The 24,930-nt window shown below is 44.7% G+C and overlaps 1 protein-coding gene across 3 annotated transcripts in view; it reads left to right on the plus strand.

Moving 5' to 3' along the window:
* wipf3 (WAS/WASL interacting protein family member 3) overlaps positions 1-24,930 on the plus strand; it is a 103,994-nt gene that overhangs the window by 50,418 nt on the left and 28,646 nt on the right. For all 3 annotated transcript variants that reach the window (XM_080206053.1, XM_080206052.1, XM_080206059.1), the window contains exons 3-4: positions 23,875-24,007; positions 24,494-24,613. In XM_080206053.1, coding sequence (XP_080062179.1) covers positions 23,875-24,007; positions 24,494-24,613 — 253 coding nt within the window. The remainder of the gene's footprint in view (positions 1-23,874; positions 24,008-24,493; positions 24,614-24,930) is intronic.

Consider the following 24,930-nt stretch of genomic DNA (forward strand, 5'->3'; position numbering starts at 1 on the left):
AAGACTTAGAAATCAAGCTTACTGACCTACACCTCGCAGGCAGCGCTGAGGACGACTGGGAACGCTTCAGGGATGCTATCCATACATCTGCGCAGAAGATGCTCGGGCCCTCCACCTGCAAGCAGCATGGTTGGTTCGATGAGAATGATGAGGAGATACAGGCTCTACTTGTTGAAAAGCACCATCTTCATTGGGCCTGTCAGAACAACCCATCTTCAGCTGCCAAGAAAAATGCTTTTACCAGTGCTCGCAGGACAGTCCAGAATAAACTGTGTAAAATGCAGGATGCCTGGCTGAGCGCCAAGGCAGATGAAATACAGGGATACACTGACAGAAACGACTTGAAACGCTTCTATGAAGCCCTCAACATTGCAGAAGGTCAGGGGACATGGAGTTGGGGGTAGGGTGTTAGCGTGGATAGAGGATTGGTTGTCAAATAGGAGGCAGAGAGTGGGGGTCAATGGGTGCTATTCAGATTGGCGGATGGTGACTAGTGGAGTGCCCCAGGGGTCGGTGCTGGGGCCTCAGCTATTTACCATTTATATAGATGATCTGGAGGAGGGAACCAAGTGTATGGTGTCGAAATTTGCTGATGACACCAAGATTGGTGGAACGGCAAATTGTGCGGAGGGTGTGGAGAGTCTACAGAAGGATCTAGATAGGCTGGGCGAATGGGCCAGGAAATGTCAAATGGAATTTAATGTTGGCAAGTGCGAGGTGGTCCACTTTGGTAGGAATAATGGTAGGAAGGATTATTACTTACGTGGCGAAAAACTGCAGCAGGCGACGGTGCAGAGGGACCTCGGGGTCCTTGTGCATGAGTCGCAAAAACCCAGCTTGCAGGTGCAGCAGGTGGTCAGGAAGGCGAATGGGATGCTGGCCTTCATAGCGAGGGGGATTGAATATAAAAGTAGGGAGGTCTTGCTGCAGCTGTATAGGGCATTGGTGAGGCCGCAGCTGGAGTAGTGTGTGCAGTTTTGGGCGCCGTACTTACGCAAGGATATTTTGGCCTTGGAGGGAGTGCAGAGGAGGTTTACTAGGCTGATACCGGAGTTGAGGGGGTTGAGCTATGAGGAGAGGCTGAATAAACTAGGCTTGTACTCGTTAGAGTTTAGAAGAATGAGGGGAGATCTCATTGAGACGTATAAGATGATGAATGGGATGGATGGGATGGAGAGACTCTTCCCGCTCAGAAAGGACAGTAGGACTAGGGGGCACAACCTCAAGATAAAGGGGGGTGCGGTTTAGAATAGAGTTGAGGAGGAACTTCTTCACTCAAAGGGTGGTGAATCTCTGGAATTCTTTGCCCGTTGAAGTGGTGGAGGCTACCTCACTAAATGTTTTTAAGATGCGGGTTGATGGGTTTTTGATAAGAGAGGGGATTAAGGGTTATGGGGAGAGGGCGGGAATGTGGAACTGAGCCACGACAGATCAGCCATGATCTTATTGAATGGCGGGGCAGGCTCGAAGGGCTGGATGGCCTACTCCTGCTCCTATTTCTTATGTTCTTATGTTCAACACTCTCTATGGACATCAATCTCTCGAGAGTTCCCCCGACCTGAGTACAGATGGTACAACTCTCATTACAGAGAAGGCTCAGATCCTGCAGAGATGGGCTGAACACTTTGAAGCCGTCCTCAACTGACCGTCATCTATTAATGATGAGGCAATAGACAGGATTCCCCAGATTGATATCAAAGTGCCATGGATGACCCACAGGTAGTAGCCAAAGCCACGAAAGCTGTCAGCCAATTGCCCAGTGGCAAAGCTCCAGGGGCAGATGCCATACCCGCAGAGATCTATAAAGCTGCTGGTCCTGCACTTATCAAGAAGCTCACTGAGTTGTTCCAGTCCTTTTGGAAGCAAGGGTCCAAACCTCAGGAACTTAAAAGATGCTTCCGTCGTACACCTCAACAAGAGGAAGGGCAATCGGCAAGTATGCGACAACCACCGAGGAATCTCGCTGCTCTCCATCACAGGAAAAACCCTTGCAAGAGTCCTGCTAAATCATCTGGTCACTCATCTGGAGCTGGGCCTGCTTCCAGAGTCAGAGTGTGGCTTCTGCAAAGGTCACGTGACTACTGACATGATTTTTGCTGCACGCCAACTTCAGGAGAAGTTTCAGAACAGAATCGCGAGCTCTACACAACCTTTCTTGACCTCGCAAAAGCCTTCGGCACTGTAAGCCGACAAGGCCTGTGGAGGATCATGTCAAAGTTCGGCATGGCTCCCAAAATCATTCAGACGGTATGCCAGTTCCATGATGGCATGATGGCCAGAGTACTGGATAGCGGAGAATCCTCTGAGGCATTCCCAGTCACCAATGGCGTCAAACAGGGCTGTGTGCTCGCATCCATACTGTTCAGCACGGTGTTTACTGCCATGCTGAATGATGCCTTCCAGGACAGTGTTGCTGGAATCAGCCTCAAGTACAGAGTGGATGGGAAGCTCTTCACCCTGATGAGACTTCAAGCTGTTACCAAAGTGAAGGAGACTGTTCTGAGAGACTTCCTGTTTGCCGATGACTGTGGCCTGTATGCTGGCTCAGAGCCAGAGATGCAAGTCAGTAAGGACAAATTTTCCATGGCTTGTGACAACTTTGGACTCACCGTCAACATTAAAAAGACAGAAGTCATGCACCAGCCTGCTCCTCATGCACTGTACATAGAACCCATAATTACAATCAAAGGGCAGAAACTACAGGCAGTGGACCAGTTTATTTGTCTTGGCAGCACCCTGTCCCAAGCAGTGACTATTGAACAAAGAACAAAGAACAACCCAGCACGGGAAACAGGCCCTTCGGCCCAACGAGCCCGTGCTGCCGCATCACCCTACACCTATTCTACCCTGCATGTCTACGAATGGAACCCCTAACTTAGCCAGATTCAGGGGAGAATAGTGTCAATTTGGTAAAACCAATCAGCCTAAGAGCACATCTTTGGGGTGTGGGAGGAAACCGGAGCGCCTGGAGGAAACCCACGCAACCACAGGGAGAATGCGCAAACTCCCACAGACACAGGCCCAAATCCATGTATCTGCACAGCTAGCAGTGCTAGTCACCGAGCTGTTGTGGTGCCCATCTACCGGTCCAGGATCAAGCACACACACCGACACGAAGTACTAGGCCACTCCCGGAACCTCCAAGAGCAGCCCACGCACGACCCACCGTGTGCATGCCCCTCGTTTGACACGAGGTGGACCTCCACCTGCGGAATAAAAAGACAAAAATGTTAATCTTACAAGCCTGCTTTTCCGGTGTCTCCCGAGGTTCTAACCTTATTTGATAGCCCCTACCATAACCCTCCATCCTCGTTTCACTCATGTGTCTATCTAACTGTACCTTAAAAGAGTCCAACGTTCCTGCCTCCACCACCCTACTCGGTAGCGCGTTCCACACCCCCACAACTCTCTGCGTAAAGAACCTTCCTCTCACTTCCAAATTATACCTCTCCCCCCTCACCCTTAAATCATGACCTCTCGTGTTTGTGCCCAGTCTAGGGAGCAGTCTCTCACTATTAACTCTATCTATTCCCTTCAGTATCTTATATACCTCTATCATGTCCCCCCTCAATCTCCGTCTTTCCAAGGAGAAAAGTCCCAGTTTCTCTAACCTTTCCTCGTAACCCAGCCCCTCCATGCCAGGCAACATCCTGGTAAACCTCCTCTGCACCCTTTCCAGAGACTGCACGTCCTTCCGGTAGTAAGGTGACCAGAACTGGACGCAGTACTCCAAATGCGGTCTAACCAACGTTCTGTACAACTGAAGCATTAGACGGCAGCTTTTATACTCTATACCCCTTCCTATAAAGGCTAACATTCCATACGCCTTCCTAACGACCTTCTCCACTTGTGACGCAACCTTCATGGATTTGTGAACCTGCACTCCCAGGTCCCTCTGTATGTCTATACTCCTAATCTGTCTACCTTTTATCACATAGCTCCTCTCTGCATTATTCCTTCCAAAATGCATCACCTCGCATTTGTCAGGATTAAATTCCATCTGCCACCTATCTGCCCAATGCACCAACCTATCTATATCCTGTTGTATCACCTGACAATCCAGTTCAGTACCCGCCAACCCTGCCATCTTGGTGTCATCTGCAAACTTGCTGATCACACCACCTACACTCTCTTCCAAGTCATTTATGTATACTACAAAGAGGAGAGGTCCCAGTACTGAGCCCTGTGGCACACCACAGGTCACTGGCCTCCAGCCCGACAAGGTCCCCTCCACAACTACCCTCTGTCTCCTATTACCCAGCCAGTTCTCAATCCACCTAGCTACCTGGCCTCATATCCCATGCGCCTTAACCTTTTCTACCAGCCTACCATGAGGGACTTTGTCAAACGCCTTACTGAAATCCATATAGATGACATCAACGGCTCTCCCATCGTCAACCGTTTTTGTCACCTCCTCAAAGAATTCCACCAGATTCGTAAGGCAAGACCTCCCTCTAACAAAGCCATGTTGCGTATCCCTAATCAGATCGCAACGCTCCAAATGCTCATACATCCTACCCCTAAGTATTTTTTCCATCAATTTCCCTACCACTGATGTCAAACTCACTGGTCTGTAATTTCCAGGGTTATCCCTACTACCTTTTTTGAACAGCGGTACCACATTAGCTACCCTCCAGTCCTCTGGGACCTCACCTGTGTCCAAAGAAGAGACAAAGATTTGCGCCAGAGGCCCAGCAATTTCATCTTTCACCTCCCTAAGCAGCCTGGGATAAATACCATCAGGCCCCGGAGCTTTATCCGTCCTTACGCTGCCTAAAAGCCCTAGCACTTCCTCCCTCGTAATAGGTATCTCCTGCAACTGATCCTCCGCTCCCTCCAAGAGACCGCACGATTCCGAACCCCCCTCCTTTGTGAATACCGACGCAAAGTATTCATTCAGGATCTCCCCCATTCCCTCCGACTCAATACATAACTCTCCACTCTTGTCCCTAAAAGGACCAATTTTCCCTCTAACTACTCTCTTGCCTGTAATATAGGAATAAAATGCCTTTGGATTTTCCTTAATCCTACCAGCCAAAGCCATTTCATGCCCTCTCTTCACCCTTCTGATTCCCCTTTTTAGCTCCCTCCTACTCTCTCTATATTCCTCCAGTGCACTTTCTGTACCCAGTCGTTTCGACCTAACATACGCCTCCCTCTTCTTCCTGACCAAGTCTTCAATACCCCCTGTAATCCACAGCTCTCTAATCCTACCTTTCCCATCCTTCTGCTTAACTGGAACATACCTCCCCTGCAACCATTTCATTTTGCCCTTAAAAGCCTCCCACTTGCCAACCATGGACTTTCCAGCTAACAGTCCCTCCCAATCAGTGTCCTGCAGCTCCCTCCTAATCCTGCTATAGCTCGCCTTTCCCCAGTTCAGCACACTCCCGTTCGGCCGGCACTCGTCCCTTTCCATTTTTAACCTAAAGTAGCCGGACTTGTGGTCACTGTTAGCCACATGTTCGCCTACCTCTACCTCGCCTACCTCTACCTCACCTACCTGCCCCGGCTCATTACCCAACACTATATCAAGTATAGCCCCTCCCCTAGTCGGGCTAGTTACATACTGCTCCAGCGACCCTTCCAAAACACATTTCACAAACTCCTCTTCCTCCGTACCCCCAGGTCTAGGCCCCCTCCAATTCACTCCTGGAAGATTAAAGTCACCCACTACAACCACTCTATTCTTCCTGCACCTGTCCAAAATGCCCCTGCAAATGCCTTCCTCCACTGACCTCGGGCTGTTGGGTGGCCTATAGTACACCCCTAGCAATGTGATCTCTCCCTTTTTATTCCTCAACTCCACCCACAGCGACTCAATCCCTGTCTCTTCCATATCGTCCTCCCTCTGCACTACTGTGATGTTTTCCTTGACTAACAGTGCCACCCCTCCACCTCTCTTCAACCCTCCTCTGTCACACCTAAAACACTTGTACCCAGGAACATTCAGCTGCCAGTCCTGCCCTTCCCGTAACCACGTCTCCGTTACAGCCACCACATCTAACTTCCTCACAAACATCAAGGCCCTAAGCTCATCCGTTTTCCCTGCCACACTCCTAGCATTGAAACAGACACAGTTCAACCCACGAGTGTCCCTCGGAACCTCCTTCTCCCTGATAATTTTCCTTCCACCCGACTCTCTCCCAGCCACCTCCCCACCCCCCCTCCCTATTAGTTTAAACCATTCCTGAACACCCCAGCTAACCTCCCCGCTAAGACACTAGTTCCCCTCCCATTCAAATTCTCCCCATCCCTCCTGTACAGTTGCCCTTCTCTCCTAAACACCTCCCAGTGATCCACAAAAGTAAAGCCCTCTACCCTACACCAATCCCTCAACCATGCATTCAACTGAATGATCTCGTCATTCTTTGCCCTGCTAGTACTGGGCAGCAATCCAGACAGTGCCACCCTGGAGGTCCTGCTCTTTAGTTTGGACCCCAACTCCCTAAATTGCCTACAGACCTCTACCCTACTCCTCCTTCCTATGTCCCCCTCCCCTACGTGTACTATGGCCTCTGCCTGGGTCCCCTCCCCTTTCAGAATTCCCTCTACCCTTTCCGTTACATCCTTGACCCCTGCTCCAGGGAGGCAGACCACCATCCTGGAGTCGCGCCTCTGTCCACAGAACCTCCTATCAATACCTCGGACCCTCCCATCCCCTACCACTATCACCTTGCCAGCCCCCTTCTGTCCCTCTAAGTCAGTCTTCCCTTCCTGCCTATCTTTCTATGCCCCTGTCGACGAACCTTGGGGGGCCTCTGGGGAGGCTGGGGGACCCTGACTACTCATCTTCTTCCTCTTTTTCCTCCTAACCGTCATCCACCCTTCCTGCTCTTCAGCCCTTGGGACCTCTTCCTGCTCGTGGTTCCTAGCCATCAACTCCTCGTTTTCCCTGACTAGAAACGCATCCTCCAAATGCCCTTCGAGTTGCCTGACCCGGGCCCTCAAGCGCTGCAGTTCTAAACATTTACAATATTGATACAGAAGTTAACTGCAGAATAGCAAAGGCAAGTTCTGCTTTCGGTAGACTGCGCTCCACTGTGTGGGAACATCGAGGAAATCAGCCCAGCAACAAAACTGAAGGTCTACAGTGCCGTGGTACTCACTACCCTCCTGTATGCCTGTGAAACGTGGACTGTATTGAAGGAATGCAGAACAGCTCAATCATTTCCACATGACTGGTCTTCACAGAATATTATGCATCCGATGGCAAGACAAAGTACCATACACTGAAGTTCTCTCTAGAGCAAGTCTACCATCAGTCCACACACTGCTGATGAAAGCGCAGACCTGGTGGGCAGGTCATGTCACCTATATGTCAGACTATCGCATACCCAAGCAGCTCCTTTTTGGGGACATCTCTGCTGGAAGACACTCACAAGGAGGGCAGAAGGAACATTTCAGAGACACACTCAAGGCCTCCCTGAAGTTGCTTGACATTGACACAACCACCTGGGAAACGCTGGCACAAAACAGCCCTACCTGGCGCTGCTTCATCCACAAAGGCTGTTAAGCTCACGAAGCAAGGTGTATTGTTGAAGCACAACTGAACCGTGAGCTGCGCAAATCCAGAGCCACCAGTGCAACAACTACAGTGTCTACACAAGTCTGTCCAGTATGTGCCAGGACATTCCATGCCTGAATTGGCCTGATCAGTCTTCTTCAGACACACCGCAACCAGCCTCAAAGTGACTAATGGGGTCAAGGTCCTCATCAAGGACGATAGATGAACAACCAATTCAAAGTAAGAAAAAATGCCAGATTAAAATTAGGATCCTGCTTTCTGCAGTTCTTATGTTTGATTGTCTCAGAGTTTTCCTCACCAAAAACTGACATTGCATGCCACAATATGGTGCTAACCAATAAGTAAGTCCTGTCTCTAGCACTGTTCAAAGGGATTGTACAGCTGCTATGTTATAGGATCATTTGTATGGAAAATCAAGCAAGGCAGACGGGCATTAAGGGACATTACTCACTTTTTGTCACTGTTGATGTGGTTTGCTTCATAAACGTGTTTCTTGGTCTGAATTTGATGCTGGTGTTTGGGGTGAAGTGAGGGCAAGACAACTAACTTTGGAGTGAAAGAGGGTAATTGGATGGTGGTTCAAATTTGGGACTTTTAAGCTTCTTGTAACAGCACAGTGCAGATTATGTTAATTCTCCAGCAGCCCACATGGGTTTCTTCAGTGACATCAATGATGAACACATTGTTTTCCTCTGAGAAATTCACTTATCATTGTTCAAGCAAACAAATATCCCCCCTTTTCTTTTGAAAACATAACGAGAAAGTAGAATGGCAACCCTTCTCATATCCTTACCAATTATAACAAATGAAGAATTTAGGAGGAATTTATTTACATCAGAAATGGTGACAATGTTGAACTCATGGCCACATAGCTTAATTGAAACATCAACACAGGCTTAGTGCCTACTTATGGAAAAATGGATAGTTGTTGTGATACAAGGCTTGGGCAGAGTATAATCTGTGGTATGAACAAGTCGAGTTGAATTTTCTGTTCTGTGGTATAGATCCTATATAATTCTAACCAATTAGTTTATTGATAACCTTTGGCATAATTGATTTGTAACTCATGAGTCATGAACTTTACCAATTTGGTTGTTTAGATGTGCTGTTATTAAGTTGATGCTGGTTCACATCTCTGTTACATTCCATGAAAATTCCTAACCAGGAAAGTCTAATCTTCATCATAATGGGGTGTAAACATTTTTTTAGCATTGAGTACATATTTTCACTCATTAAATCCATGCCATGTCAGTTGACCTGAAAGTTCATGCCAACTTTCAAAGATAAACTTGAATTTAAGGAAGGTTATATCATGATGCCAAATAATTAGGTCTAAATTGGATAGACCTTAAAAGGGGCACATGGATCGCAATGCACAATTAACCCCATGCCTGCTCAATGTAACATAGACAACCAGCTTCATGCTGCCTGCCTGCCTGGTCGAATGATTGCTGCATATAAATGTGAACAATGCCACCCAATGGCAGCATGCATCAGCAGGGAAAACAAAATCATTACCATTTCAGCATTTCTCAGATCTAAGAAAATGTGAAGAAGGGCACAACATGGGAGAGAGTAGATGCCAAGGTTTTCTGATGCTGCATATATGCCATGAACACAGTAAAAAGTCTGACAACACCAGGTTTTAGTCCAACCGATTTATTTGATAATACTCACAAGCGTTCGAGGTTTCCCTCTTCGTCAGGTGAATGGAGAGTTCCATGATGCAGGGGTGGAAAGTAAGAGAGATATCCTGTATCCAAAAAGGTCAGAAGACCTTCCAGACTTGAACTCAAAAGACAGTGGTAGCAGATAGTGATGGGGATCAAAACAGCAAGAAATTCACCCCTTATGAATGATAAAGATTGGTGAATAAATGTTCAAATGCCATATTCTGCCACTGCACCAATAGCCTTGGGCACTGTTCAATCACCACAGCCCCCATTACTCATCTAACAATAATCTATATCAATAAGAACTCATACATAACTCATTCATTGCTTCACCTTACCCTTACACCCTTCAGCACTGGTGGAAATCCCACACCGACATCTTCAAAATTGAACACTCAGCCAGCTATTTAACCATGACAGCCATATAAATCAACAGAGAGGAGTGAGGTTATGGGGGAATTTGAGCAACAAAGTGAGGGTTAAAATTTGAGATATTGGCAGAACTGGAGGCAATGTAGTTCAATGTAGTTCAGGGATGGTAGATGAACAGTATTTTATGAGAGTGATTTCTTGTTGAATTTTTTAATGTTTGATAACATAGCTTAAACCAAAAACATTTTTATTAAGATCTGCACCTCACATCCTGCATGTTCTTTGTACGAAAATCTAAATAGCAAGAATGTGACATTTTGGGGTCATTTCATAATTCCATACTCCTGCCATAGAGCTTCTGTCTTCAGTAGCATTTGTCAATTCAGATGTAATATAAGACATAAAAGAACTAGGAGCAGGAGTAGCAATCTAGGCCCTGAAGTCAACTCCGCTATTTAATATGAACATGGCTGATCTCAGAAATGTATGAGAAAGCATTTAAATTCTTGATAAGTACTTCTAGATGGAGTTCCGTGCAGGGAACATAAACTTGTAAAGCTCCCCTTGATATGAATATTTTAATAGTCATCAAACATACCTTCAAGGAAGTGCTTCAGGAAGTTCATTGCCTAGTAAACAGTTATATATGGGTAATATAAGATATGTCTGAGCAATAATTTGCCTTTACTATGTTTGAAATACCATGACAAAGTTTGCTTAGATCTTACTGTTATACATTTGTGCAGAGGTTTTTCTTGCAACCCCCTTTGTTTTATATCAGGTGTGTTGCAACAGTTGTAAAATAATTAAAGAAACTGTCAGAAGAAAACCTTTTGTAATGATTGCAGTTTTGCAAGCATTTAAGTAAAAGTAGCAGTAAGACAAACACTGGAGCAACACTATTCAAGAAATCTAAAATGCTGCAATCTAAATATTGTATTTAGGTGAAAGCAAACATTTTACAGATCTTATATATTATAAAGCAAAAACTTTTGTTTATAACTTTCAGACTGGAATCGTCTTGCAGTGCACAGAGATGTTGCAGTGCCATCATGAGGCTGTGACTTAGTGTAACAGCTAGTGAATTTAAAATCAATAGGCCCGTATTTTCTATTCCATCAATGGAGGAGTGGTGAAGCAAGGCCTAAACAGGCAAACCAAGATACCATCAATTGCAGGGAAGGGTTATTTACATATCCAGCAAAGGTATGTACTTCAGTAAACTTCAGTTCTCAATGCTATTCCAGTAAGGAGTCATTGAAAGAGCTGAACAACAACCTATTTTAAAATCTGCCCGTAACAACCAGTAGACCTCCTGCATTGAGCAGTTAGTCACTTATGGGGTCAATTACATTCCTCTGCTAAAAATGTGGGGCCTCTGTAAGGTCCTCAGCAGGACTCCATCTTCCTGGCCCTGCACTCAACCCTGGAACACCTAAATAACATTGTCACCTATATCGCTGGATTCCAGGGAAGTGCCGGAAGATTGGAAAACGGCTAATGTTACGCCGTTGTTTAAGAAGGGTGCCAGGCAAAAGGTGGGGAATTATAGGCTGGTTAGTTTAACGTCTGTGGTAGGTAAAATGTTAGAATCCGTCATTAAGGAGGAAATTGCGAGGCATCTTGAAGGGAATTGCTTGATAGAGCAGACGCAGCATGGTTTCATTAAAGGGAAGTCGTGTCTGACAAATTTACTGGAGTTCTATGAGGATGTGTCTAGGGCGGTGGATAGAGGAGAGCCGGTGGATGTGGTCTTTCTGGATTTTCAGAAGGCGTTTGACAAAGTACCTCAAGAGGTTATTGCAGAAGGTCGAGGGACATGGAGTTGGGGGTAGGGTGTTAGCGTGGATAGAGGATTGGTTGTCAAATAGGAGGCAGAGAGTGGGGGTCAGTGGGTGCTATTCGGATTGGCGGATGGTGACTAGTGGAGTGCCCCAGGGGTCGGTGCTGGGGCCTCAGCTTTATACCATTTATATAGATGATCTGGAGGAGGGAACCGAGTGTAGGGTGTCGAAATTTGCTGATGACACCAAGATTGGGGGAATGGCAAATTGTGCGGAGGGTGTGGAGAGTCTGCAGAAGGATCTAGATAGGCTGGGCGAATGGGCCAGGAAATGGCAAATGGAATTTAATGTTGGCAAGTGTGAGGTGGTCCACTTTGGTAGGAATAATGGTAGGAAGGACTATTACTTACGTGGCGAAAAACTGCAGCAGGCGACGGTGCAGAGGGACCTCGGGGTCCTTGTGCATGAGTCGCAAAAACCCAGCTTGCAGGTGCAGCAGGTGGTCAGGAAGGCGAATGGGATGCTGGCCTTCATAGCGAGGGGGATTGAATATAAAAGTAGGGAGGTCTTGCTGCAGCTGTATAGGGCATTGGTGAGGCCACAGCTGGAGTACTGTGTGCAGTTTTGGGCGCCGCACCTGCGCAAAGATATTTTGGCCTTGGAGGGAGTGCAGAGGATGTTTACTAGGCTGATACCGGAGTTGAGGGGGTTGAGCTATGAGGAGAGGCTGAATAAACTAGGCTTGTACTCGTTAGAGTTTAGAAGAATGAGGGGAGATCTCATTGAGACGTATAAGATGATGAATGGGATGGATAGGATAGAGGTGGAGAGACTCTTCCTGCTCAAAAAAGACAGTAGGACTAGGGGGCACAGCCTCAAGATAAAGGGGGTTGCGGTTTAGAACGGAGTTGAGGAGGAACTTCTTCACTCAAAAGGTGGTGAATCTCTGGAATTCTCTGCCCGTTGAAGTGGTGGAGGCTGCCTTGCTAAATATTTTTAAGAAGCGGGTTGATGGGTTTTTGATAAGAGAGGGGATTAAGGGTTATGGGGAGAGGGCGGGAAGGTGGAACTGAGCCACGACAGATCAGCCATGATCTTATTGAATGGCGGGGCAGGCTCGAAGGGCTAGATGGCCTACTCCTGCTCCTATTTCTTATGTTCTTATGTTCTTATTATGGCTCAGCCTTCAACACTATTATTCCCATGAAACTCATCTGCAAACTCCATGGTCTGGGCCTCGGTGCCTCCCTGTACAACTGGATCCTGAACTTTCTAACTCACAGACCACAATCAGTAAAGATAGGCAACAACACCTCCTCCATGATCGTCCTTAACACCAGTGCCCCACTAGGCTGTGTTCTCAGCCCCCTACTATACTCCTTATATACTGATGACTTTGCAGCCAAATTCCCCTCCGATTCGATTTTCAAGTTTGCTGATGACACCACCGTAGTGGGTTGGATCTCAAACAATGACGAATACAGGAATGAGATAGAGAATCTGGTGAACTGGTGAAGCAATAATAATCTCTCCCTCAATGTTAACAAGATGAAGGAGATTGTCATCAACTTCAGGAAGTGTGAAGGTGAACATGCCCCTGTCTACAACAATGGAGACCAAGTAGAAAAGGTCAAAACTTGAAGTTTTTAGGTGTCCAGTTCACCAACAACCTGTCCTGGTTCCTCCATGCTGACACTATAGTTAAGAAAGCCCACCAATGTCTCTACTTTCTTACAAGACTAAGGAAATTTGGTATGTCAGCTACAACTCTCACCAATTTTTACAGATGCACCACAGAAAGCTTTCTTTCCGGTTGTATCACAGCGTGGTATGGCTCCTGCTCTGCCCAAGACCGCAAGGAACTACAAAAGGTTGTGAATGTAGCCCAATCCATCATGCAAACCAGCCTGCCATCCACTGACTCTGTCTACACTTCCCACTGCCTCGGCAAAGCAGTCAGCATAATTAAGGACCCCACGCACCCTGGACATTCTCTCTTCCACCTTCTTCCTTCGGGAAAGAGACATGTCTGAGGTCACGTACCAACCGATTCAAGAACAGCTTTTTCCCTGCTGCTATTAGACTTTTGAATGGATTACCTTGCATTAAATTGATTGTCCTCTACACCCTAGCTATAACTGTATCACTACATCCTGCACCCTCTCGTTTCCTTCTCTATGAATGGTATGTTTTGTCTGTACAGCACACAAGAAACAATACTTTGCACTGTATGTTAATACATGTGACAATAATAAATCAAATCAAATCAAATCATGCCAGCAGTCTACTGGCTAAACATTTCTCTGAGGCCTTATAAAGCCAGGACTTCTAGAATAATATGGAAGCTCTTCCAGACAGGCTTGATGTTGGAGACAGGAGCAATTGAAAGATCTGCACAGCCCATTCCAATCAGAAAATGATTGGTGGCCACAAACAGGGTAAATTGCAGCTATAAATAAAAGATTAACTTTCCAAGTGTCCAGGCCTTGATCTGTGAGGGCGATCCAAATTTTAGGGACAACAGAAGTAATCTTGATTTTGTGTAATAATGGAAAATTGATGACAGCTAATCAGATGTTAATGGAAATAATAATGGTGGATGATTTAATTGGACTGTCAATTCGTTATAACCCATTTCCACTCGTCAAACCTATCCTCACTACTTTGCGATGTCTAATGATTGCTTATATTTTAGATTATAGAACCATAGAACACGACAGCACAGAAACAGGCCCTTTGGCCCTTCTTGGCTGTGCCGAACCATTTTTCTACCTAGTCCCACTGACCTGCGCCTGGACCATATCCCTCCACATCCCTCTCATCCATGTACCTGTCCAAGTTTTTCTTAAATGTTAAAAGTGAGCCCGCATTTACCATTTCATCACTTCCGCTCCTTTCATGTGAAGAACCCTCCCCCTAACATTCCCTTTAAACTTTTCCCCCTTCACCCTTAACCCATGTCCTCTAGTTTTTTTCTCCCCTAGCCTCAGTGGAAAAAGCCTGCTTGCATTCACTCTATCTATACCCATCATCATTTTATTCACCGCTATCAAATCTCCCCTCATTTTTCTATGCTCCAGGGAATAAGTCCTAACCTATTCAACCTTTCTCTGTAACTCAGTCCTGGCAACATCCTTGTAAACCTTCTCTGCACTCTTTCAACCTTATTAATATCCTTCCTGTAATTAGATGACCAGAACTGCACGCATTACTCTAAATTTGGCCTTACTCAATGTCTTATACAACCCTCACCATAACATTCCAACTCTTATACTCAATACTTTGATTTATAAAGGCCAGTGTTCTAAAAGCACTCTTTACGCCCCTATCTACCTGTGACGCCACTTTTAGGGAATTATGTATCTGTATTCCCAGATCCTTCTACTACACTCTTCAGTGTCCTACCATTTATCTTGTATGTCCTACCTTGGTTTGTCCTTCCAAAGTGCAATACCTCACACTTGTCTGCATTAAACTCCATCTGCCATTTTCAGCCCATTTTTCTAGCTGGTCCAAATCCCTCTGTAAGCTTTGAAAACCTTCCTCACTGAACACTACACTTCCAGTCTTTGTATCATCAGCAAATTTGCTGATCCAATTTACCACATTATCATCCAGATCATTGATATAGATGACAAACAACAATGGACCCTGTGGCACATTACTAGTCACAGGCCTCCATTCAGAGAAGCAATCCTCCACTACCACTCACTGGCTTCTTCCATTGAGCCAATGTCTAATCCAATTTACTACCTCTCCATGTATACCTAACAACTGAATCTTCCAAACTAACCTCCCATGTGGGATCTTGTCAAAGGCCTTACTGAAATCCATGTAGACAACATCCACTGCCTTCCCTTCATCCACTTTCCTGGTAATCTCCTTGAAAAACTCTAATAGATTGGTTAAACATGACCTACCATGCACAAAGCCATGTTGACTCTCCCTAATAAGTCCCAGTCCATCCAAGTATTTGTAGATCCTATCTCTTAGTACTCCTTCCAATAATTTACCTACTACTGACGTCAAACTTACCGGCCCATAATTTCCCAGATTACTTTTTGAGCCTTTTTTAAACAACAGAACAACATGACCTATCCTATTATAAACAATGAATAAATCTAAAGGAGCTTTTAAAATGTCATGGAGGTTAACTAAATTAATGTTTGTTAGAGTTACAAAGACCTCCCATTAATTTCAGTTTTTTGCTCATTCTTGTACTGTGTTAAAATGTGCATCTTAACACATTACATATTATCCAATAATGTAACAGAATCAATAATTCAAGCTATCAGGTGTGAATTACAACAATGAACTATTCACGTAGCTGAAATAACATTTGGCAGTGGCTTAGACACCAATATTATTAATGAATGGAATGTTGCAGACAAAGGAAAGCTTAGACTTGTTGGCAAGTTGCTGAAAGTCCTAGGAGAAATGACTCTGAGGAGAGAAGGAATGCAGTTTCTGGGACTGATTTTTCCTACACCCTCCACCAGCAGCAACTGGAGCTGCAGGCATTGAAGGAAGTGGTTAATAATGTAGGTATTGAGTCCAGGTCACACATGAGCTGGCAAAATAATACAAGAAAAATGACAGACGTAAAGACATCTGATAAGGTAAGCCAACACTCCTGTTATGCATCAAGTGTTCCTGCTGTACTTGTACAGGTACAAGTAAGACATCTTTGCCAGCATTATAATCATTCTGCTTGGAAGAAGCAATGTCATATGTGAAAGTTGCTTAGATGCAGTACTGGCTCAATAAAGTTTGTACAAAGAATACTTTTTAAGTCTGAGGAAATTGAGATATCATAATGATCTGTATATGGGTAGTTGAAGTCACATAGTTACAATTATTAAGGAGCTTAAAACAATCTTTGTAGGTGGCGTTATGATTTTGGGTTTTTCTTGAGACATTTATCTCAGGCCCAGTGTCCTGGACCATCCTAATTGTGAGCACTTACTTGCTATGACCCTTTGAGTGCCTTTGCACTTCTAGTATTTAGACAACTTGCAATGATCCCAGAGGTTGAATGTAAAATATTTTTGGGTTTGTTTTGGTTATGGCTGCTTCAGATGATGGATTGAATTTTTTCAGCTCTGTGGAGGCAGCTTGGAAGCAGGCTGGGAAATAATTTTGAAAGTCAAGCATTGGATCAGCTCCCAAAGATTTTCCTGCTTCTGCACAAATTTTGCTAGACAGTAAATGGTAACGGTTATCCACCTGACAGCAACGAGTAGCCAATTGTCATCCATTAAGGACTGACTGAGTGCCAAAGTGCAGAGACCACTGGGATTGTCTTGGAGTTGGACAGGCACCCCTCTGAGGAAGGAGAGGCAGCCTTCCAGCAATTGGCCAGGGAGCCAATATCCACTCATTTCACTGGCCCCATTATTGAACTGCATGGATCCAAAGGCCATAGCCTGGATCATTCACATGGAGGGGTTCTCCCCACCCATACTGATGGCCCTTATGTTCAAATTTACAGCAGACTTCCAAGAGCCTGCATTTTGAGGCACTCTTGTGCTGTCCAACTTGCCCCAGCAACACCTGTCTTTCTTGGTGTGGCTGTTGTTTGTCTTGTGCAGCAGGCTCTGTTTGGTTTTCACACCTTAGGAACCCACCAGTTCCTAAGAACATGGGTTCTTAGGAACAGAGAACATGGGGAGGCCTGTTACTTCACCACTCCAGGAAAATTTCATCTGTTGGAAGAGCTCTGACTCGGACATGGAAATGATCCCAAGGCCAGAAATATTTCAAAGACTGTAAGGTTTGACTCAATATTCCTCGATTTCAAAAGTGGTGGAAAAAACAAATCATTAAATAATGGCTTAGACTATAAACTAACACAGTCATTAAACTGTAAGTGCCTATTATTACAATCCTGTTGGGCCTGTAAACATTTAAAGAAGAAATACAGGGACATAAGAATATAAGAAATAGGAGCAGGAGTAGGTCATTTAGCCCTTCGAGCCTGCCCTGCCATTCAATAAGATCATGGCTGATCTGTCGTGGCTCAGTTCCACTTTCCCGCCTCTCCCCATAACTCTTAATCCCCTTGCCTATCAAAAACCTATCTACCTGCGTCTTAAATATATTTAGCGAGGCAGCTTCCACCACTTCAACGGGCAGAGAATTCCAGAGATTCACCACCCTTTGAGTGAAGAAGTTCCTCCTCAACTCCGTTCTAAACTGCCCCCCCTTATCTTGAGGCTATGCCCTCTAGTCCTACTGTCCTTTCTGAGTGGGAAGAGCCTCTCCACCTCTATCCTATCCATCCCATTCATCATCTTATATGTCTCAATGAGATCTCCCCTAGTACAAGCCTAGTTTATTCAGCCTCTCCTCATAGTTCAACCCCCTCAAATCCGGAATCAGCCTAGTAAACCTCCTCTGCACTCCCTCCAAGGCCAAAATATCCTTGCGTAAGTGCGGCGACCAAAACTGTACACAGTACTCCAGCTGCGGCCTCACCAGTGCCCTGTACAGTTGCAACAAGACCTCCCTACTTTTATATTCAATCCCCCTCGCTATGAAGGCCAGCATCCCATTCGCCTTCCTGACCACCTGCTGCACCTGCAGGCTGGGTTTTTGCGACTCATGCACAAGGACCCCGAGGTCCCTCTGCACCGTCGCCTGCTGCAGTTTTTTGCCATGTAAGTAATAGTCCTTCCTACCATTATTCCTACCAAAGTGGACAACTTCACACTTGCCAACATTAAATTCCATTTGCCATTTCCTGGCCCATTCGCCCAGCCTATCTAGATCCTTCTGCAGATTTTCCACACCCTCCGCACAGTTTGCCGTTCCACCAATCTTGGTGTCATCAGCAAATTTCGACACCATACACTCGGTTCCCTCCTCCAGATCATCTATATAAATGGTAAATAGCTGAGGCCCCAGCACCGATCCCTGGGGCACTCCACTAGTCACCAACCGCCAATCCGAATAGCACCCATTGACCCCCACTCTCTGCCTCCTATTTGACAGCCAATCCTCTATCCACGCTAACACTCTACCCCCAACTCCATGCCACCTAACCTTCTGTAATAACCTCTTGTGCGGCACCTTATCAAATGCCTTCTGAAAATCAAGAAACACCACATCCACCGGTTCCCCTCTATCTACCGCCCTAGACACATCCTCATAGAACTCCAATAAATTCGTCAGACACGACTTCCCCTTAATGAAACTGTGCTGCGTCTGCTCTATCAAACAATTCTCCTCAAGATGCCTCGCTATTTTCTCCTTGATCACGGATTCTAGCATTTTACCTACAATAGACGTTAAACTAACCGGCCTATAATTCCCTGCCTTTTTCCTGCCACCCTTCTTAAACAACGGCGTAACATTAGCCGTTTTCCAATCTTCCGGCACTTCCCCAGAATCCAGCGAGGTTTGGAAAATAATCATCAAGGCATCCATTATCACCTCCGCCATTTCTTTCAGAACCCTTGGATGCATTCCATCCGGTCCTGGGGATTTGTCCACAATCAGTCCCTCCAGTCTGTCGAGCACTGCCTCTCTAGTAACAATAATGTCATTCAGGCCCTCCGCTCCTACCATCTTTCCATCGCTAACACCCAGCAAACTATTCACGTCCTCCTATTCACGTTATTCAAGGCCTCAGCCATTTCCCCATCCCCTACCACTAAGTCCCCCCTCTCATCCTCTAAGGGTCCAACGTTCACCCTAGTTAGCCTCTTCCTTTTTATGTATTTATAAAAACTCTTACTATCCTTTTTTATATTTAGCGCTAGCCCAGCTTCATAGTTTATCCTACCCTTCTTTATCAACTTCTTCGTCATTCTTTGTTGATATTTAAACCTCTCCCAATCCTCTTCTCGCCCACTACTCTTAGCTACTCTAAACGCATCTGCTTTTAATTTAATACTCTCCTTTACCTCCTTCGTTATCCACGGCTGATTATCTCTCCTCCTACGATCCTTTTTAACCATCGGAATAAATTTCTGCTGAGCACCAAGAAAGATCTCCTTAAAGATCCTCCACTGTTCCTCAGCAGACCTACCTTCCAATGTGCTCCCCCAATCAACATTCGCCAATTCCTGTCTCATCCTATCGTACTCCCCTCTGTTCAAACAAAGGACACAGGTCCGGGAACCCACTTTCTCCTCCTCCATCTGCTTCAGAAATTCCACCATACAATGATCACTCTTCCCAAGAGGATCCTTCACCACAAGGTCCCTAATTCTACCCGCCTCACTACAGAACACCAGATCCAAGATAGCTCGCTCCCTCGTCGGCTCCAACACACACTGTTCAAGGAAACTATCCTGGCAGCATTCCAAGAACTCTTCCTCAAGCCCACCGCGTCCAGCATGGGTCGACCAATCAATATGTAGATTGAAATCCCCCATAATTATCGCCATTCCATTCCTGCACACCGCATTTATTTGTGCGTTAATAGCCCGCCCCACCTCCAGATCATTATTTGGGGGCCTATAGACGACACCCACCAGCGTCTTCCTCCCTTTGCTGTTCCTAATCTCCACCCACAACGATTCCACTTTCTGCTCTTTGGCTCCTATATCATCCCTTACTACCACCCTGATGCTATCCTTAATCAGCAGAGCTACTTCCCCCCCACTTTTTCCTCCCGCCTATCCTTCCTAAACACTTGATACCCCTGTACATTCAGCTCCCAGTCCCTGTCACCCTGCAGCCATGTCTCTGTAATGGCCACCAGATCATATCCATTTGTGCTGATCTGTGCCACCAGCTCATTCACTTTATTCCGAGTGCTTTGTGCATTCAGATAAAGTGCCTTCATCCCAGCCTTCACCTGGACCCAGTATTTAACCAGTAGAACTAAAGCCATACTTCATTGTGTATCGAAAAAGAATGAAAGTATTAACTTAACAACTACACATATTGTGAACTTGGTTTTATTTTTTAATTCCCCTAAGGGTTCCCTTATCATACTAAATATTGTAGGTTCATTCACTTTTCCTGGAACCAACCCCAAGGTATTCCACCATCTCTGGAATTTAATTTTGTTCAATTTTCCAGCAATTCATTGAGGTACAAATTTCACATGGATTCTTCCATTAGCTGCTGGTTAAGTGATTCTCTAATTTTCCTTAAAGACCTTATGACTGTGCACTTTTTAGCTTCTTGTCCTGGTTTTGGACATATATAGACTATTTTCTTCCCCAGTATTCTCCCACAGCTTCTGTACACTTCTTTCTGAGCTAACTACTTAAGTCGAACTGCTTTTGCCCACAAAGCTCTCTGAGAACCACTGTAAATTTCTTCCACTAGCTGCAAGCTACAGCAAATCTTCCAGCTGACTTTCCCTCACAAAACACAAACTTTATTGCTTGCTCTGTCAGCAAACACACACAAACAAATTCAGCAAAATTACCTTTTAACCAAGATCCTACCAGAATCACAATCTGTATGGAAACATGGCATGCCTTGGAATGATTAAAACAGAAATGCGAACAAATTATTTTACCTTCAATACAATATGAATATTTATATGTTAATGGAGCTTTAGCACTCTTTCTCCATGCTCCTTAGCTCCATTACAAGCTTTGTGATCATTCATTGTTCATGTGTTTTACTATCAATTCTGATCTTGTAAGGTAAACATAGATTAATTTCTTAGTGTAAAATAACAGGCCTTGTTTGAGTTGCATTTACATCAGGATTGCTAATTCATTTCACAGATGATCCATTTATCTACAGTTGAAGCTTTAATTTCAAAAGCTAGAAGTTATAATCTAAAACATTGAATTATGAACTGGAAAAGGTGGAATTCTTGCAAAAAAAACAACTGAGGGTTGTAACTTGAAGAAAACAGGGGCAATCCATGCTGGTCTTTTTGGCACACTCCGCAATGTAGGCATTCAACACTTAGTGCACTGAAAGAATCTCTACACCGTTATGGAGTCCTGAGGCATGTGACTCACCCAAACTAGCCGCAGCTGTGAGCCATTCACAAGGTGGAGTTACATTAAATGTTCCCCTGTACTCACAGCCATTCACGCTTGGAGGATTTCAATGAACAGATCAGCTCCATGTTTCACAGAGGAAGACCTTAGGGTGGCTGCTGGTGCCATCGAGTAGAGACAGATCATCCTCTACTCCCAAGAGGCTAGAAGATCGAGGAGCAGGGAGCTGCTTGCGATCTTGGATAAGGTGGCCATGGCACCTTATCCCCCCACCCCCCCCCCCCCCCACCGTAGGCCCTGTCAAAGTGTCCACTAGGTATAGCCCAAGTGCCATGTTGGCAGTGTCAAGGTGGCATTGCCTGGATGGCATTGCCCAAAAGGCCCCTTGCCCTCGGCTCTCAGTGGGACCTCAATGGCCTCTAGTTCCAACGGTGAGGCCAACAAGACTGTTCCCTATTCATGGAGAACAGATGTTTTCCTCACTGGAGAGAGGCCATAAAGGCACGTGAACCCAGATGATTGAGTGCCGGACTCACTAAACATATGCACATTATGATTAGAACATATTTAAATAAATTATTCAGCCTCTTGCCTATTTCTGGTGAGAGGCTGACCTTTCGCTTTGTCCACTGGTGGGTGGGGTGAGCTGGTAAAATTCCGCCCGATGGTGCAGTGGCCTCTTTCTGTGCTATATGATTCTATGAATTCCTTGTGTGCTGGAAGCTATTTTGTTTTCATGGCTGGTTCTCTGAAGTCAGTGTCTCTATCTTGCTTAGCAAAACTGGAAGATGACGATGACTGGGCTGTCCCTGCCACTGTTAAGCTCAATTATGCTGGGTGCTTCACCAAAAGACTTCTCCAGCTCACTGTGTGTCACCCTTGAGTGCTAATCCCTGTGAAGTTGCATTCTTAATCTAATTGTCCTCTCAGGTGTCTCGAAGGGCTGCTGCTAATGAAGATCTAAATCAAAGAAAAGAAGGACAGGGATTAGTACTAGCTGAATAATAGCAAGTGACAGACTTTATATTGGATCTTAAAGTTGTCAGGGAGGCTAGATGTGTAATATTTGAGGCACGTGAAAGGGCAAAGGTCAAAGTCAGCATACTTTGATAGGCTGCCTGATCTTATTTCTCTCTCTCTCTGTCTCTCTCTTGCATGTGGTGTATTTTTCCCTGTCAGAAGTTATTAGAACGGTCAGAGCTGTCAAGAGATTGAACTCTACTGGGAATTAAATTTTTAAAAACGTATGGAGTTTAAGAAAAACAGTGCCTGCTGTTTTATTCTGTCTGTTTATATAAGCCTGAAACTTGAGGGTTATCATTAGAGGATTTGTACTTCATGACTGATTTTATAACCTAACATTACTACAGTGGAGTACATGTTAAGTGAACAGATTGATTGCTGGCTACAATTCATTATTGAATAGGGATTTTGATTTTATAAGAGGTTAGTTAAAGAAATTTCAATGTTTTGAATTTTTGTCAGACTTTTAAACAACATTAACTACATCCATAGATACATTTATTTTATGGTAGAATGGCTCCTGAGGTTTGCCCATGGTGGATACTAACTTGGCAAGTTAGTATGGAGGGGGTAAGGGCAAAGGTAAATGGGGACTATAGATTGGCATGAGTTGGCAAAGGGACTATAAATGGCATTGGGGGTAAGTTGGGGCATGGCTTGGAACAGGGGTATGAGTGGGTATAAGAATGTATAAAATGTTGCAGGATGACATAAAGGATATGAGAAGCCATGGAGGTGGGTGGGGATATAGGTTAGCATGGATGAGGCATAGGGATTATACGGCTGTTGAAAGATGAAGACTAGAGAGATGATACCTGTTTCAATAATTTTTAAAATAAATTCAGCAAAGCGCTGGAGCACAGAAGCAGGCCTTCCACCCAGCCCAACTCTGCACCTGGCAGCTTCCGCATTACTTCCAGGGGCAACAGGCCTGATTTTTAATCCAGCCCATCACCCTGGAATGAAAATCCAACCTTCTGGGCCTCTGTTTCTTGGGTCAGGTTGGTGGAGCTGGGGAATGACGTGTCTCTGCACTCCAAACCCAGGGCCTATATCTATAATGACAGGACAGGAGCCTCTTGCTGTTCAGCACATTTGAATGGCAGTGGGATGCTATTCCATATAGTGTACAGAGAAGCAACTTCCAGATTCATACATTTAATGATATATCTGCATCCCTTGGAACTTGCTGATGATTTATGACATTACATTATTTTTATAGTCAATTCTAGCACAATGTAATTTGATGTGCCTTGGCACAATATTCAGGGAGTAATTAAATACAAGCCAGGAAATTAGATGAAAATGTAACTGAAACAAACTCTCTTCTCCAAGAAAGTCACATATTGACAGGCCCAATGTTCTCCAAGCAGTTGAATTAAGGATTTTGTAGATACCTTAAACTGACAACTATTACTGGATATAATTTCTTATACTGAGACAACATGCTAATGCTCTGTAGTTTTAGCTGATTCGATATTTTAATGCACTTTAAGATTCAACTGTTTTTCTTTTATTTTTCTGAATTTTAAGAAGTTTTGCATGAATTCTAACAGGTTACAAATTTCCTATAGGCACATGTTGAACTTCCCAAACAAACCAAAGATGAACTAAAAGGACGGAGTGCTTTGCTAGGAGATATCCACAAGGGAGTGCGATTGAAAAAGGTGACACAGGTTAATGATAGAAGTGCCCCGATCATTGACAGTAAGTGCTTCATTCCTGCACTACATTACTTCTGGGGTTGTCATACACAACTCAGCTTTCATATGCTTAAACTTTAACTCTGTTGAAGAGTCTTAGGATGTATGTGATGATAGATCCAATGCAAAGATGGTCATGTTTTACATACATTAGTTGAGTATTTCAGTTCATAAATTCAGACTGTTACATCTTTCTAGCTTGTGGGTAAAATTAATTAATAATTTTAATTGTGTGTCAGTAGTAATTTTGTGGGGGAGCCTCTCTAATCAAACGTATATACCAGAAATTGCAGAACATTCAAATAAGCAGAAAATCTGGGAAAATTTAAGGTATGCCACTAAGTTATTGTAAATTATCATTTGCGATTGCCACTAAATTATTGTAAATTATCATTGTGATTGCCACTATCTTAAAGGATGTTCTGTTGGGTGTGGATCCTATAGAAGCTTGTAGCTATAAATTAGACAAATTATTTCTATTTATCTGCAGAATCCAAAGGTGGAAATGGCACTGGAGCTGTGGGTGGAGGAGCAACAACAGCTGCCATGGGTGGCTTGTTTCAAGGAGGATTTCCTGTTCTCAGACCTACAGGACAGAGAGATGCTTCAGGTAGTCCTGTGGAATAATTTAAAACCTATTTGGACAAATTCTATGATATTATATTTCTAGTCCAGAGAGTCATCTGCCTGGAATTTTTTTAACATAATTAGATGATTTGCTCAAATTTCCATTTTGCACTCCTGGCAGATAAGTTTCTGTGTTTGGAGACAACTACTCCTGATGATGGATAACATGGGCAAGTGACTAGTTTTCAGATTCAAATTTTGGCCTGCCAGGTTTTTGATTTTAATACCTGTTCAGCAGGTTTGAAGTTCAGTATGCACCTGTGTTCCACCCATTGTCTTGGGCCAGTCTTCAGGAATCCA

This window comes from Carcharhinus amblyrhynchos, chromosome 2, assembly GCF_965287045.1.
Source record: "Carcharhinus amblyrhynchos chromosome 2, sCarAmb.v2.hapA, whole genome shotgun sequence".
NCBI classification, from domain to species: Eukaryota; Metazoa; Chordata; class Chondrichthyes; order Carcharhiniformes; family Carcharhinidae; genus Carcharhinus; species Carcharhinus amblyrhynchos.